This window comes from Physeter macrocephalus, chromosome 7 (genome assembly GCF_002837175.3).
Source record: "Physeter macrocephalus isolate SW-GA chromosome 7, ASM283717v5, whole genome shotgun sequence".
NCBI lineage: Eukaryota > Metazoa > Chordata > Mammalia > Artiodactyla > Physeteridae > Physeter > Physeter macrocephalus.
Genome location: NC_041220.1, coordinates 157,754,292 through 157,769,794, shown reverse-complemented (window position 1 = coordinate 157,769,794; position 15,503 = coordinate 157,754,292). Strand labels below are relative to the sequence as shown.

At 39.9% G+C, this 15,503-nt stretch overlaps 1 protein-coding gene across 3 annotated transcripts in view; it reads right to left on the bottom strand.

Moving 5' to 3' along the window:
- Window positions 1-15,503, bottom strand: part of GLRA2 (glycine receptor alpha 2) — a 206,004-nt gene that overhangs the window by 140,170 nt on the left and 50,331 nt on the right. For all 3 annotated transcript variants that reach the window (XM_007118766.1, XM_007118767.1, XM_007118768.1), the window contains exon 4: window positions 14,539-14,762. In XM_007118766.1, the coding sequence (XP_007118828.1) occupies window positions 14,539-14,762 (224 nt within the window). The remainder of the gene's footprint in view (window positions 1-14,538; window positions 14,763-15,503) is intronic.

Below are 15,503 nucleotides of genomic sequence, written 5' to 3'. Positions count from 1 at the left end.
GTTGTTACGTCTCCTTTTTCATTTCTAATTCTATTGATTTGAGTCTTCTCCCTTTTATTCTTGATGAGTCTGGCTAATGGTTTATCAATTTTATTTATCTTCTCAAAGAACCAGCTTTTAGTTTTATTGATCTTTGCTATTGTTTCCTTCATTTCTTTTTCATTTATTTCTGATCTGATCTTTATGATTTCTTTCCTTCTGCTAAATTTGGGGTTTTTTTGTTCTTCTTTCTCTAGTTGCTTTAGGTGCAAAGTTAGGTTGTTTATACGAGATGTTTCCTGTTTCTTAAGGTAGGATTGTATTGCTATAAACTTCCCTCTTAGAACTGCTTTTGCTGCATCCCATAGGTTTTGGGTCGTCGTGTCTCCATTGTCATTTGTTTCTAAGTATTTTTTGATTTCCTCTTTGATTTCTTCAGTGATCACTTGGTTATTAAGTAGTGTATTGTTTAGCCTCCATGTGTTTGTATTTTTTACAGATCTTTTCCTGTAATTGATATCTAGTCTCATAGCGCTGTGGTTGGAAAAGATGCTTGATACGATTTCAGTTTTCTTAAATTTACCAAGGCTTGATTTGTGACCCAAGATATTATCTCTCCTGGAGAATGTTGCATGAGCACTTGAGAAAAATGTGTTTTCTGTTGTTTTTGGATGCAATGTCCTATAAATATCAATTAAGTCCATCTTTTTTAATGTATTATTTAAAGCTTGTGTTTCCTTGTTTATTTTCATTTTGGATGATCTGTCCATTGGTGAAAGTGGGGTGTTAAGAATGTTGCATGAGCACTTGAGAAAAATGTGTTTTCTGTTGTTTTTGGATGCAATGTCCTATAAATATCAATTAAGTCCATCTTTTTTAATGTATTATTTAAAGCTTGTGTTTCCTTGTTTATTTTCATTTTGGATGATCTGTCCATTGGTGAAAGTGGGGTGTTAAAGTCTCCTACTATGATTGTGTTCCTGTCGATTTCCCCTTTTATGGCTGTTAGTATTTGCCTTATGTATTGAGGTGCTCCTATGTTGGGTGCATAAACAGTTTAAAAGACTGATAGATGCAGACATTGTAAACTGAGTTAATGTTATAATTTTTTAAATCAAATATATTTTTTAATTTACTTATTTCTCTCCTACGCAAGGTTCTTCCCTTATGCAAGAACCACAAAGGCTACAACTCTCTCTTTTTCACCATCTAAAATAATGCCTTGAACAGATTAGGTATTCAATAAATATTTGTTGAGCAAATTAATGAATTTTCGTCCTCAAGCTCTGTGGGAGAACTTAAGGCTTTTATTCAGCAGAAATGGGAAAGGACAAAGGATGTAGGAGAGAAAAAGGGTCTTCTGAGCCCACGGGGTGTTGCCAAATACCCAGACTGGCAAAGAAGCCAGAAAGCTCGCCTGGCCATTTCTGTAAGTTGCTAGTGTTTCTAGTGGGAACTAGAAATAAGGCCAATCAAGCTGAAAGAAAGCCCGGAAGCCCTGTCCACCTGTCCTTGAGCCTTGCTCAGGTAGCTTGGTCTATGGCCAGGACTGTTCTCCTACTGCTAGAAGCATGCGAAGTAATCACTTAACTTTATAACGTCATGGCAGACAGGAGGTTCCTTGACTCACAAAGCAACTCCTCATTCATAAGGCACTCAGTATTAGAAGTGGAAGTCCATTCCCAGCAAAAGATTCTTGAGGGAAAAAAAGGCACTTGAAGAGAAAACGAATTTTCAGGTGGAATTACAAATTGTCATTAGGGATCTTCCTGCTTAAAGCAAAGATTGCCAATATCCTCTTTTGAGAGAGTGAATTCTGATGGTTATAGTAGTCTGTCTTGTTTGGAAAGGAAAGGTAAGGGAATGCTTCTGTGTTTCAGGAAAAGCAAGAGTCTCAGGTATGTTGCTGCTGTTCCTCTGTCAGAGACCATGCTTAGCACACTCTGTGTAGCACACTGCAAACCCTAGCAGTACACAGAAATATCAGAGGGGATAGAACCTATGGTGCTCTTTTAGGATTAAAATACTTAATAAGGAAAGATAAAAATTCAAGTGATGTCGATAGTACTGATAATCATTCTCTGAGCACCTGCTGTAGGTCAGGTGCTCTCATTATTTTGCAGTCATGGAGTACCATCCCACGAGGCACACAGCATTCTCCCTGTCTTTGAGATAAGCACATTGGAGCTCAGAGAGGTTAAGCCGTTTTCCCAAAGTCACAAAACCAGTAAGCAACCAAAGTTAGATTTGAACCCAACTTTAACTGATGTCAAAGTTTATTATTTTGCACTCTACCACGTTTCCTCCTTAGAAAAAGAATCTGTTATCGTCCTCTTTTGTCTGTGAAGCTAGCAGAATAGGTTGTAGACCTTTCGTTTTTTCTGCAGGCATCCAGGCTTCCCATGACTTTTCCTTTTAAAAACTCCTCCAGCTTCTCCTGGCCACCTCACAGAGGAGACGCACCATTGACTGGGGATCCAGGGACCTGGGTGGTGGACCAGGCTTACAGAGAACGAGCATTTTGACCTTAACTAAATCTCTGGGCCTCATTCCTCGCCCACGACCCCATCCTGCTCAAAATTTCTATGATTCTAAAGTGTAAGTGACGGTGACCAGCATGAAGATTTCCTCTTATAGGTGAATTTCCACTCTTGAATATGATGAAAGCCTTAAGTCCAAATAATAATGCTTCTTAAAATTGGAACTTTCTGGCAGTCTGGGTATATAGGTGAGATATTTGTTGCCCCCATAGGGCTTTGTCATCCAACATCCTAGAATGCTATCCACTCTTTCTCCAAGAACATAAGGACAGCCTTACTGTACAGTGTAGGTCTGTTGACCCTTTCCTCTCAAGTATACCTGGAAATCTCTAAACCATGTGACATTCTAATGTCAGGGAGATTTGACAGGATGCATCATGTATTGAACAAGAGTGTCCTCCTAACCTACCTAGACCTTAAGTGAAATTAGCGTGGGGCAAGTTAGAAGACAAGTTAAATGTCCATCACTTATTTCTTTTTTTAAGATTTTTTTGACGTGGACCATTTTTTTAAGTCTTTATTGAATTTGTTACAATATTGCTTCTGTTCTATGTTTTGGTTTTTTGGCCACGAGGCGTGTGGGATCTTAGCTCCCCAACCAGGGATCGAACCTGCACCCCCTACATTAGAAGGCAAAGTCTTAAGCACTGGATCACCAGGAAAGTCCCAAATGTGCATCGTTTATACAACTCACACATATGGGGAGAGGGAGGGAAGAGTTAGAGGAGTCATTGGATTAAAAGACCCCACCAGGCTGGTTGTCTGATCAAGATCTGCTTTAGCAGCACCATGGGTTTCAAATTCTGGTGGGCGTAAGTGTCATCCGAAGGGCTTGGTAGGAATGCAGGTTTTCAGGGCCTCCTGAGAAGCAGCTCAGGTAAACTGATGCTGGTCTTGTGGAGCACATTTTAAGAAGCTCTACTTCAGCGTGTCCCAAGGGAGGACTTTTATTTACTGTCCCTGTGGTGGACTAAAAGGAGAAAAATTTGAAAGGGAAATAGGAAGGGATTGAGAAAGGGGTCTGTGATTTTTCAGTAACTCTAGCACTCTCTTTGCAAAATATGACTTTCTACTTGAAACCAGGTCCGGACAATGAGGCCCAAGTAGGCTTCTAAGTGATTGGACCGGGGGTAGTGAGACAAGGGGGGTTAATCACGAGCCTCAGTCACCATGGAGTGGCATGCTGGTAAGGTCAAGGCAGTAAAAACAAGGTCAGTTCACTGGCAACCAAGAATATGGTGGGTGTGGCTAGAAAATTGGGAAAGCTGCTAAGAGGGGTGGAAGGTACAGCCGAGAGGAACCCAGACCAGATGCTTATTAACACACACGAGTGTGCAAAGGTGGACAGTGGAACTCTACTCAGGGTACTGTCTCTGGTCTCTGACTAGAAAAATCAGCCACCGAGAAATTTCAAAGGAAATTGGGGTGGTGGCTGCAGTATTCACTGGATGAACCGCAACTAGAAATTTACAAAAGCTCCTGGTACTGAGCAGGGAGGAGGTCAGAGCGTGGAGGAAGACCAGCTCCAGGTCTTTAGTGAGGAGGGATTCATGTTAAACAGAACTCCACCTGGGCTGTAATCTACTACATCCATTTAGCAATTTTTGGCAAGCATTTATTGAGCGTCATGCTTATCAGACACTTGAAATAAGAGTTTCTCTCTTGAAGGAGATCATAGTTAAACATTACTAAGATAGTAATAGATATGTGTATATATGTGTGTGTGTACATACATATATTCTTTTAATGGAGTCTATCCCAATAGTTCTGCATTTATTATTCAACTTTTTAAAGTTGTTTTCAAATTCTCATTTAAAGAATCCTTCCAGATTATGTAAATCAGACATAGCTGAACTAAATCAAGTAAAAGGCTTTTCATTACTCCCTTGGGTCCTAGATAAGCGCTCACACTGATTGGGTAGAGCAGATAACCTACCCTTCCAGACCTAGATCCTGAGAGGGCCCTTTGGGTCTCTCAGGGAAGTATGACTTGCAATAATCATTTGATGATCCTGAATCAAAACTCAAGGTACCGCGAAAGGATCTTTGTCCACAGAGAACAGAAGTAATTGGTCCAAGTTTGGCTCGGCATGCAAGGCATGAAATGTGGCTGTGCTTTTTTATTTAAGTAAAGGTTGAAAATTGATGGCTGCCAAGTATAATGAGCTAATAGACATTTAGCTAAAGGCTTCCATGACTTTTAAGATGCAAATCTAGGGAGAGTATAGTGTTTCAAGTACCGTTAGTCATTTCCTCCTTTTTGTATATGAGCTGATAGATTCTCAGGTTCCCTACCGATATCCCTGAGAGCAGACTTTGATACTGAGAGTGTCAAACGGAAGGATGAACCTAGGTGGATAACAGGGCTCAGAACCCTGTGGCTAGGACACCAGAGAGAAATCATTTTTTCAGTATTGTCTAGGGCTGAAACTAAACCCCAGGTTGGTCGTAAGCTGTGCAGTTAGACTCTATCCCCTTAGTTAATTCCAAATAAATATAAAACCTGTTTTTCCATGTTGACCTTGGGATTTTCAAGAGGTGAATGGCAACACTGCTGCTTCCTCAGCTGTTCTACTCCTCTCCCCTGACTAAAATGCCAGTGGCTGACTAGGAAGGTCCATGTTTACCAAACATTATAAAGGCATCACAGAAAATACCCATATGCATTGAGGAGTACTAGCTGGGAAGGACAGAAATACAATATCTGCTCCCATCTGTGCCTGGTCCCTTCAGAAAATGTGCACACATATGGTGGGCCCATGTTAATTAAGTCCAAATATGGATTGGATTCAACTTGGAGAGCTACTGATAAATCTGCAGCGAAAACTTTTCCAAATGTTTTGATATTTCCTGAACGAAAATGTTTTGAAGGTGGTGAATGGCAGAGGGCTAAATGGAACACCATCAGAAAGAAGAGCTCAAATTGTCAAAGATTCATATAACCAATTCTGCCCACAGTTTAGTTACATTTTAAATTTCAGTCATTTCACAGCTAGTATTTATTTATACAACCAAATATTCATGAAGATAAAATGCTATTAGCCTGCACATTAAAATAATGACAACTGACTTGTCCACATTCACTCTGTTGCCTCAGTTCACAGCTATTTAATGGTGACACTGAGGTGAAAAAGAGAGAATAGCACTGTATAGCAATGTTTTATTTGGGATTATTTTACTTTTGGTGAAAGAGAAAAAGAACAAGTGCTTGTGAACTGCAGATATGGTTTTAAGAAAACCAAAGTAACTTTTCATCTGCTGACAGCTGAGAGCAAAATTGTGTTACTTTGCTGGTATTTTGCCGCACTAAGACTTCTACTGTCGTAACTGGCGGAGAGTTGCTGGCCACTGTTTCTGGTGGCAGAGGTTGGAGAGAGAACAGAGTCTTGGTCAGATGGTAGGATGGTCCATTCTTGATCAGATAACACTTTGAAACCAAGCACAATTCCTTAGTTGACTCTTAACAAGCAGCTAAAGAGGGGGCCCAAGACATTAGCTGAAAAAAAGATGCAACTGTCACTTCTGCTAGGAGCCATATACCTCCCAAAGGAAGGAAACCCAAGGCACAGAGAGTAGTCATCTGCTTGGGACTCATGGAAGGTGAGTGCAGCCTGAGTGTAACAGGTACTGAGTAAGGAAATGTCCATGTGTACAGGTTAGGAAGAATGGGGAGAACTGTCTCGCCACTCCCCTCCCCTTATTCTACAGCCAACCCAGGGTGATTATGACATTCACTGAACATTTAGTATGAATCGGGGACTGAGAAAAACTGCAGATCAAAGAAAAATTAAGTGACTTCTCATGGTCACTTAGTAAGATTGGATTTGAACCCAAGTCCTCCTGAACTTCAGAACTGACATCTGCCCCACCCCCATAGTGTTGTCTTTAATCCCTTAGCTCACTTGTTGCTTTCTATCTTTCATCTAACTGCTCAAATTTAGCAAAATATCCCCACTAAAACGAAACATCAAATAAAACATTGGTTCTGTTGTCCTTGGAAAGGGGTGATCAATCCCATATGGGATGGCCTTGCTCTGAGTGTGTGTCACGTTGTAGAACTTCACATAATTATATATGTCCTTAATTGTCTTTCAATGACTGTCCATTGATAAATGTTGTATCAGATGTTGGTTTGTAATTTTAAATGCCACAGGCAAGGATGGACTTATTGGAAAGACTGTTGAGCTTTGAGGATAGACGATCTTTTCCCATTTTAAAACGGAGTGTCTTTCCTTTGAATTATGTGCTATGAGAATGCACTAAAGTAATTCATGCGTTTCATAAGAGCCATGGTGATATTATTTGTGTTTATTTTGGGATTAATGTCATCCAGGGAGTCTTTGAAAAGCAGCACTGTGGGCCAGGCAGAAGCCCACGTCAACATAAGGTAAGCAGGCTCACCAGAGCCTCTGCATTTCCCTTGGCTTCCTGCTACAGGGAAATTCAGGTGATTAATAATGGCAGACTAGCCCTCGAACTCTGTTGGCGCAAATCTACCAGGTGATTTCCTTTAGTCTTACATATCCAGTTAATAATTATCCTAGCCAACCATCTTTGTATAATTGTCTGAAAGTATATAAACCCATAATTCATGAACACATTCTAAAATAATATCTCATGGATACTCCTGCTGGTTGAATCAGAGGGCACAAATGATCTAATTTGCGATTGGGAAATTTCTCAACAGGGAGCTTAGTATTAAGTATTTGTCACGGTGTAAGCTATATGTTGAGTATAAGGCTGCCTCTTAAGCAACAGGTAGTCCAACCTTCCCTACCCCACTCCAAAATCAGTTCCTCTCCTCAGATATTCAGTTTGGGAGAAAAAGGTTCAAAGATCCAAAAGTAGTTTGAGATAGGCACTTTACAATTCAGAATCTCCTCTTGCTGGCTCCCAAACCCTAAGGGACATGAAGGACCCACTCTTATTTCCTCATCCAGAAGGAATTTTGCGGTTTGGGAAAGAGGAGATCATTTTGAGACTCATTATAGACTTATGACGGAGCTAGAAGGAGCCTCAGACTTCATCTCATCTCCTGGTTCAATCTCATTTTATAGTAAGGAAACCTAGACTCAGAATGATAAACTGATGGGGTTAGAGAGGCTGGTCTTTGAGCCTAGAGGATACAGTAAATGATGGAAGGAGGTGTGGCGCTCCTGATGCCCTAAGCGACCTTCTTGGTATTCTGTTCTTTGCACCATCACCTTCAGAGCAAACTCTAATGAATGTTAATGCAGTGGGAAGTTACCTCTCCAAATGGAGAAAAACCTACTGGTTGCTATTGCTAGTCCAGTCAGGCAAACAGTCAAGGAAAAGTGGTCATGCCGCCTGCCATGTATTTCATCGCATAACCCCCTTTTTTCCCTTCAAACAAGGGTAAAATCCTTACCCTGTTGTGTCTGAACCAGTATTATGCCCTTGAGTGTATGTGTATTTCTGAACCCAATCAGGAGCTCAGTAGAGCTTTCCAGCACTTTAAGAGAGTCTGTCATGTACAGAACACACTTTCTAGACTTTAAAGCTTCTACCCTCAGGCGCATCTTTTTTGAGGACCACTGTCCAAAAGTGCCCCCTCCGCACCACTTAACTCAGCTCCTGCTGAAGCCACCAGCATATATGCATGCCAGCACCTCCCACCCTCCCAACCTTGCTTGCCCTAGGAAGAAGGGAATCATGGTTTCCATGGCATTTTCCAGCACTTCTCTGAAGCCTCATTGCTTAATTCTGATGTGGGCGCTTATGTTACAGTCATTAATTACTGCATTAAGTCAAGTCCCAAAACTAATGAGGATTTGGACACAGATTTGGAAAATGAGAATGTAATTTTGCCTGGATTATAGGATATAAAGATAAACATGGTCCAAATATGCACAGAGAGAAGAAATCACAGCTTTGCATAGCTGCCTTCTAATGGAAAATATGGGCTTATGTGTCTCATCACAATTGAGAGTAAGATAATCAGAGTATCACCATTGGTAACATTTAGGCAGGTCTTAGTTCACTGTGCATTCTATTTTCAGCTCTGACATCTAAATAAAGAATGTTCTTTTTTCCTATGCCATAAAAATCATTCTATAGCTAAAGTTAGAATCTTTGAAGTTCTTGCATCAGGCTGTAGGATGAGTCAAGGGTGGGAGGCAATGTTAGAAAAGTTGGCCTTTTATGTGTGTGGATAGAGTTGGTCATTAGACAGCATTATTTGGGGAGCTCTGTTGGATGTCTGTCTAGAAATCTACACCCCACCTACTCTCAGTGGTGCCTGTAATCTATCACCAGAGGTAGAAGGCATGTCAATCCCCAAGAGTTCTGTATGACAACTCAGATACTACTGGGACGTTGGAACCCTGAATCATCAACACCTGCAATTATGAATTGAATCAAAAGGAATTAACAAGTAAATCACCTATAACACCATAAAGGAATAAGTTTCAGGTCAGATAAAGTTTGATGATGAGGGGCACAGATGTCTTGGTGATGCGGGGTGCTGTTGTGGAGGATCAGTCCCATAACTATTGTTTGGAGAACTCTATGCGGTTGGCAGGTAGCATAGGGCCCCTAGGTACCTGGTCAGTAAAATAAAAGACACTGAAGGCAAACAATAATGTCCGGAGATCGTAGGGATCTATCCTGGTCAGTTTACTCTTTGTCTTAAAGACTGGGACAGAAAGCACAATCATGAAATTACAAGAAAATACCAAGGGCCCTGGAGTACAGGGCAATGCCACTTTTGACTGTCTATGCAAATAGCATATAGTGTATTCTACGAAAGCTCTTAACCAAATCATCTCTTTTTGAAAGCTGAGGAAATTAGAGGTTCAGGGAGAGAACAAATTTTCCCTAGGTCACACAGCTAGTTCTGAGGCCAGGGACCCTAGCCCAAGGGTGTTTGACTCTAAAACCCCAGTCTACTATAGTATCAGAAGGAACCAGGATAACATTCAACATCGTAAGTTTCAGAGTAGGCGCCCTGAACCATACAGCGAACTGAAAACCGCAAGATGAAGAACATCTTGGTGCTGATTTTCCACGCTGTAAAATTAAACCAGCAACATAGTTTTGGTGACTAAACATATGCCCACTAACTCTGGTGGGATGAAAATGTATTTCATTTTCAAAAATGAAACAAAAACAGTGAAGTAATCCCTCCATCCTTCTAAAAATGGTAGCCATTTGTTTATCATGTTAACAAATGTGGGGAAAAGCGACTGATTTAACTTGTAGCCAATATGATTTAAGTTATATAAGGAGGAATTTCTGCACAATGTTAGAGTAACTTATTATAAGATCCAAGGAGAGAATATAAAATCTCTTTCTCTGAAGGTCTTTAAAAATAGAATAAGTTCTCACCAGGTTGCCTGAAGGTAAGGAGTTGACTTAATAACTTTAATGGGTCTTATCAGCCCTTTGATCCCTGGGATAGTAAAAGTTTTCAGAAAGTAGATATGCTATATAAGCTATACATGCTGTATAAAACTGTCAAATGAGCTTCCTATTTGAAGGTCTATTGTGGCATCTTGAATTTAAACAGTCTTTTTAGACATTTGTGAAATTTTAAGATACTTTATAGTCTCATCTTAAATTTTACCTTCTTCCTCCACTAGTCCTTTGAAAATTGAGTCCCCAAAAGGTTGGTTCAGAAATGACATGTGTTTGGTATTGTATTTGTCTGTGTCTTTGGATTTGAGTTGGAGTAAATGAAGAATTAATGTGGGGTAGGAGATGATAGCTCTGAAATAGAAGTCAAGAGCTTTGATTCTTGTCCTAGCTTTCCTATTTATGGGCTCCATTATTTTAGCTCATTTAACTTTTTAAAGAAGTCACTTCCTCATCAGTAAAACAAGGATATTTTGCCCTGTAATACCTTCAATTAAAAAAAAATCCTATGCTTCTATAAAAGTCAGAGTTTCGGCAGAAAAGTCTCAGAAGCAGTGGGAAGTAAGGGAAAAAAAACAAATATTAGCAAAGACATTGTGGACATGAGACCAGCTGCTCCTCTTTAAAAATGCTCACCCTCTCCTTTTCTCTTTCATATTGCACACCATAGGTCATGATGCCCTGACTTCTACTACAATTCATTATACTCGATTCAGTAAATATTGTTTGAGCACTAATATGTATTATACTCAAGGCTCACTTCGTTATTCCACTGTGGATTCAGGCCTTTTAAAGTAATATGAATTTAGAATTTGACTGTCTCTGAAGAGGGTATACAAAGCAAGATGTGTGTCCTTGTTTACACTTTGGTCAAGAATGGTCAATACTTAATGGAGTGGGTCAAGAAAAAACTTGAAAACAGAGTAAGATCAAACATATGAGGGAAGTGAATAATTAAAAAAGTAATCAGAGGATAAGTGGACAGAAATAGATTTGACACTTTCATCATCAGAGACTATGTCCTGCATCACTGGATAGAAATTTTCTAACACTGAGCTAAGACCTTTGGTTCCTATTTAAAAGATTTGTTTAAATTTTACTCAGGTGCCTCGGGTGTTTGAATCTGCAGAACATGTATGGATTTCTGGTCTATTGTCACTCCCTTTTTTAAACCTTTGTCTTCTGGCAAACAGATATATTACCTCTTGGGAAGTGTGATCTCTTGCTTGTTATGAAGTCAATGGGCTGCATAGTTCTCTTTGTGTTTTGTTTGGCCATCAAAGCCTTGGGCTTTGGTTTCCATGCAGAGTTAATTCTACCTCTGCTCCTACAAAGCTAAGAAAGCATAGAATCTTTCCTGGCTGAAATGCTACCATCCATTTGCTTTAGGTTTTAGGAAAATTCAAATAGAAAACATAACCATAGAACATTATTTTTTTAATGTGGACCAGTGTTGAAGTAATTATTAAAATGTGTCAGGTGGAGGCAATTCATGAGTTTATCTTTGGTACTTCTGTTGTATGCCTTCCTTCTATCTTTCTTAACTCTCTTCGTCCTATCTGATTTTTCCTCTCAGGCATCCAACATGCTCTTTCTCACTATTCTTCACAGACATTAAACCTACTATCAGAAAGAAAATTTCATATCAGCTCTTTATGGCTTAGTATGAATTGAGGATAGCATATTCCCTCTCCTGGGGGCATTTGCATTGTGAACCTGAGAGTTGAGGGAAAGTCCTTCCTAATGGAATGTCAGCAAGGACTTTCCAGCACCTTTAAGACACCAGAAACTGTACTTTATACTTGAGTTGGACCTGCAGCTGGGCATATATTAGCACTAATTCCTCCTTACCCTCTAGTTAAATTGAGTCCAGTGACTCAAGTAAACAGGAGTGTGGGTGCCGACCCCAAAATTCTAACAATATTTGAGTCACAGAATTCGTTTGCAAAGTTAGAGCCACTTTTCGTTTCCTTGTCCCCTATTTATTCCTACTACTCAATTTATCTTATGTCTGCCTGCCTTGTTAGACTGGAGCCCTTCCAGGACAGAGACCACTTTTTACTCAGCTCTGGATCTCTAGGCCCAGCATAGTGTCTGGCTCATTGAAAACCCTTCCAGGCAAGTAATTAGGTTCCTGCAATTCAAATCTGCCAAGAGCTGTGTTTCCCTAAAATGGCGTGCCCAGTTCTCCTACACCAAGGGTCTTTCCCCTGATTTCATAGAATACCCACAGTGAAGGAAAAGTCTAAACCAGCCTGCCACAGGACAAACTCCACCCAACCCAAAACAATTGTTGGGGTATTTCAGAGCCTACTGGGAACCGGAGATAGAAGAATTGCCTCTGGATCGAGTCTTGGGGACATTATATTCTTCATGGTTCTAGAGTGGAAGGGCCTTTATAGAACAGAAGGAAAAAAAAAAAACCTGGTTTTATTTCGGCAGTGCATGATGCCAGGTATTTACTAGAGCAAATGCCACCCAAGGCCCAGAGGGTTAGCTGGAGCAGCTGATACCCTGTGCTGCTTTTTATAACTCTCCTTCCCAGCACCATGCTCTATATATGTCCCATTTCATCAGGTCACATCAACTTAGGTTGTGCCCAATACTGCATCTTACACCAAATGCACCACCATGTGGAATATTCTGTGTTTCCTTAAAAATTTTTATAAAAATAAATGTAAAATTTCTTAAAAATAAAGTGGAGGAAGTTTCCCTGGTTCTTTGTGGAAGCGGTGACTTTGCCACTTTTTACAAATGAGCAGCCTCTTTCCTTCCAAAAGACATTGCAACTCTCTGCCATCAGCAAGCAGTGAAATTACTAGGTTAAGAATGGAATATACAGTACAGACCTAAATTGTATATAGAGTTGTGAAATACAGTTTTGGTGGTGGTGAGTCTGCAAACTTGTGAAAATCATTTGCAAAGACAGTAGCTGTCTTTTTTTTTTTTTGGTAATAAGATTGGAGAGAAAGGGGGAAGTCTCTAAAGTATCTTTAAAATGTCAATATTTATTCAATGTATTCTATTTCTCTCATATACAATACACTGTCTTGGCCCTTTGGGAGGGGTTACAAAAGATGCAAAATCTGAATATCTTGGCTTTAAAGAGCTTATTATTTAGAAAGAATGTTATCTGAAAAATGCAAACAGCCATCATTTCATTTATTGAGAACATACTCTGTGTCATGAACTGTGGCAAGTATTTTTATTTACTCTATATCAGGGGTTGGCAAACTATGGCCAAAGAGCTAAATCTAGTCCACCACCTGTTTTTGTAAATAAAGTTTTATTGAAACATGGCCACACCTAATTGTTTGCATATTGTTTATGGCTGTTTTGTGCTATAATGGCAGAGTTGAGTAGCTCTGACAGAGTTGAGACAGTCTGACCAGAAAAGCTAAAATACTTTCCATCTGCCCTTTACAGAAAATATTTGCTGACCTCTGCTGTATATAATTCATTCTCACAAGAATACTCTGAGATAAATATGGTGTTTCCCATTTTCCAATTAAGGTAACTGAAGGTTATAGCTTATGTAACTTAGTAAGTGGCAGAGCTTCAGTTTAATTCTAGGTTTGTCTGATTCCAAAAGTCTATGTTCTTATGCTATATTTGTGTACAGAAGTAACCAAAATATGGGGTAAGAAGAAGTCAGAGACTTACAGATTCATAGAGAAACTATTATTAGAGTTCCAGAAAGGGAGTGATTATTTTGATTGTAGGGTGATAAATATTCTGGAGAAGATCATATTTGAATAAAAAAGCAAAAATGCATTTGAGAAATTTTCTCTCCCGAGCTCAAGCCCAAGAAAAGTTAACAGATCAAGATCACATGTTTAGTTAGAAGTAGATCTGGGATTAGAACCAGTTTTCCATTCACTGAGCTCAAAGTATGCTGTCAGTGACGATACTGAGCCATTGAATCTTTGTGTGTGTATGTGTGTATGTGTTTAAATGCTATAGAATGGCATAATTATTTGAAATGAGAATTTGTATGTTATGCTCAGTGGTAATTGAACTAAAGGGCCTGCACTTCCTTTATTGAACCAATCAAAAACATATTTGTGGGGCTTCCCCGGTGGCGCAGTGATTGAGAATCCACCTGCCAATACAAGGGACACAGGTTCGAGCCCTGGTCCGGGAAGATCCCACATGCCATGGAGCAACTAAGCCCGTGAGCCACAACTACTGAGCCTGCGCTCTAGAGCCCACGAGCCACAACTACTGAGCCTGCACACCTAGAGCCCGTGCTTTGCAACAAGAGAAGCCACCTCAATGAGAAGTCCGCACACCGCAAAGAAGAGTACCCCCCGCTCACCACAACTAGAGAAAGCCCGTGCACAGCACCAAAGACCCAACGCAGCCAAAAATAAATAAATAAAATTAACAAATAAATAAAAACAAATCTGTGCAGATATTTATATGATACCATCTACCCACCATCCTACCAAATATATTTTGGTTATGGAGAATTACACTTCTGAGACCATGGGAACCACTGGCACTCTCAGCAACTTTAAGTTTAAATAATAAACAAGAGACCACAAAGGATAATATTCATATACATCTTGCCCTGCAGAATCATGCAGCTCTAGGTCAGGAGAAAAATGGAGAAGGGAGCAGGGGGCAGCCGAAGGAAGCTTACCTGATACTGTAGAGCACTTTGCCATTTTTTGAAATGCGAAGCAACTTGTTGTCGGTGGTGACATCATGGAAGTTGGCCCCCTTCTCATTGGCAAAGAACAAATCTGGTTTCCAAATGGAGTCCAGCATCGATGGGTCCAAGTCCAGAGAATCATCAGGGTACTCGCTATAAGCCAGCCTTGAATCATTCCACTGTTGTCTCAGAAAAATATTCACTCGGTAGTCCTACAGAAACGCCATGCGTAAGAGTTACTTCTTGCCCACTCTGGCATATTTTCCCCTCACTCTTCCACCTGATTCGATGCATGCAGTGTTGGTATCTGAGTAAACCCAGCTGTGTGTATCTTGGTCAAAATAAACCACTCAATTCTATTAGCAGTGGGAACAGAGGCGAGAAGGAAAGAAGACTTGACCAAACCAGAACACTAATGGAACAAGTTGAGCTGGTTGAATTTTTGTTTCATTTAATCATTCTGGGAGGAAATAATACTAACTCAATTTGATTTTGCTGTAGGAAAAAGTAATGATAAGTACAGGAGTCAGTCTGTGATGGCAGATTGTCAAATAAAACCAATTCATTTTCCAAATCAGAAATGACATGATCTCTATTTTCAATCTGCTCAGATGCTCTGGGCAGAAGAAAACCCACTCTGTAATTTGGGTAGTAGAAATCTTATCATAAAACTCTGACATGATGGGGCAATATTTTTTAAATTCATCAACATAAATATTAATATGGTTCATGTTGACAAGATAATTCCCTTACAGGTACTTACTTTTGAAATTCTTAAATATTTTATCATTTCTCTGAATGGGTTGTATATACAGTAGTCAACTGGATGCTTCATCAAAACAGAAATCTTTTTCATGTTTTCCTGATCTGAGCACCTTTTGATAAAGGTGTTCCTCCCTGTGGGAGCCTCAGGTACACCCTGTCATTCCCACTTGGCATGGGAATTTTCTTCT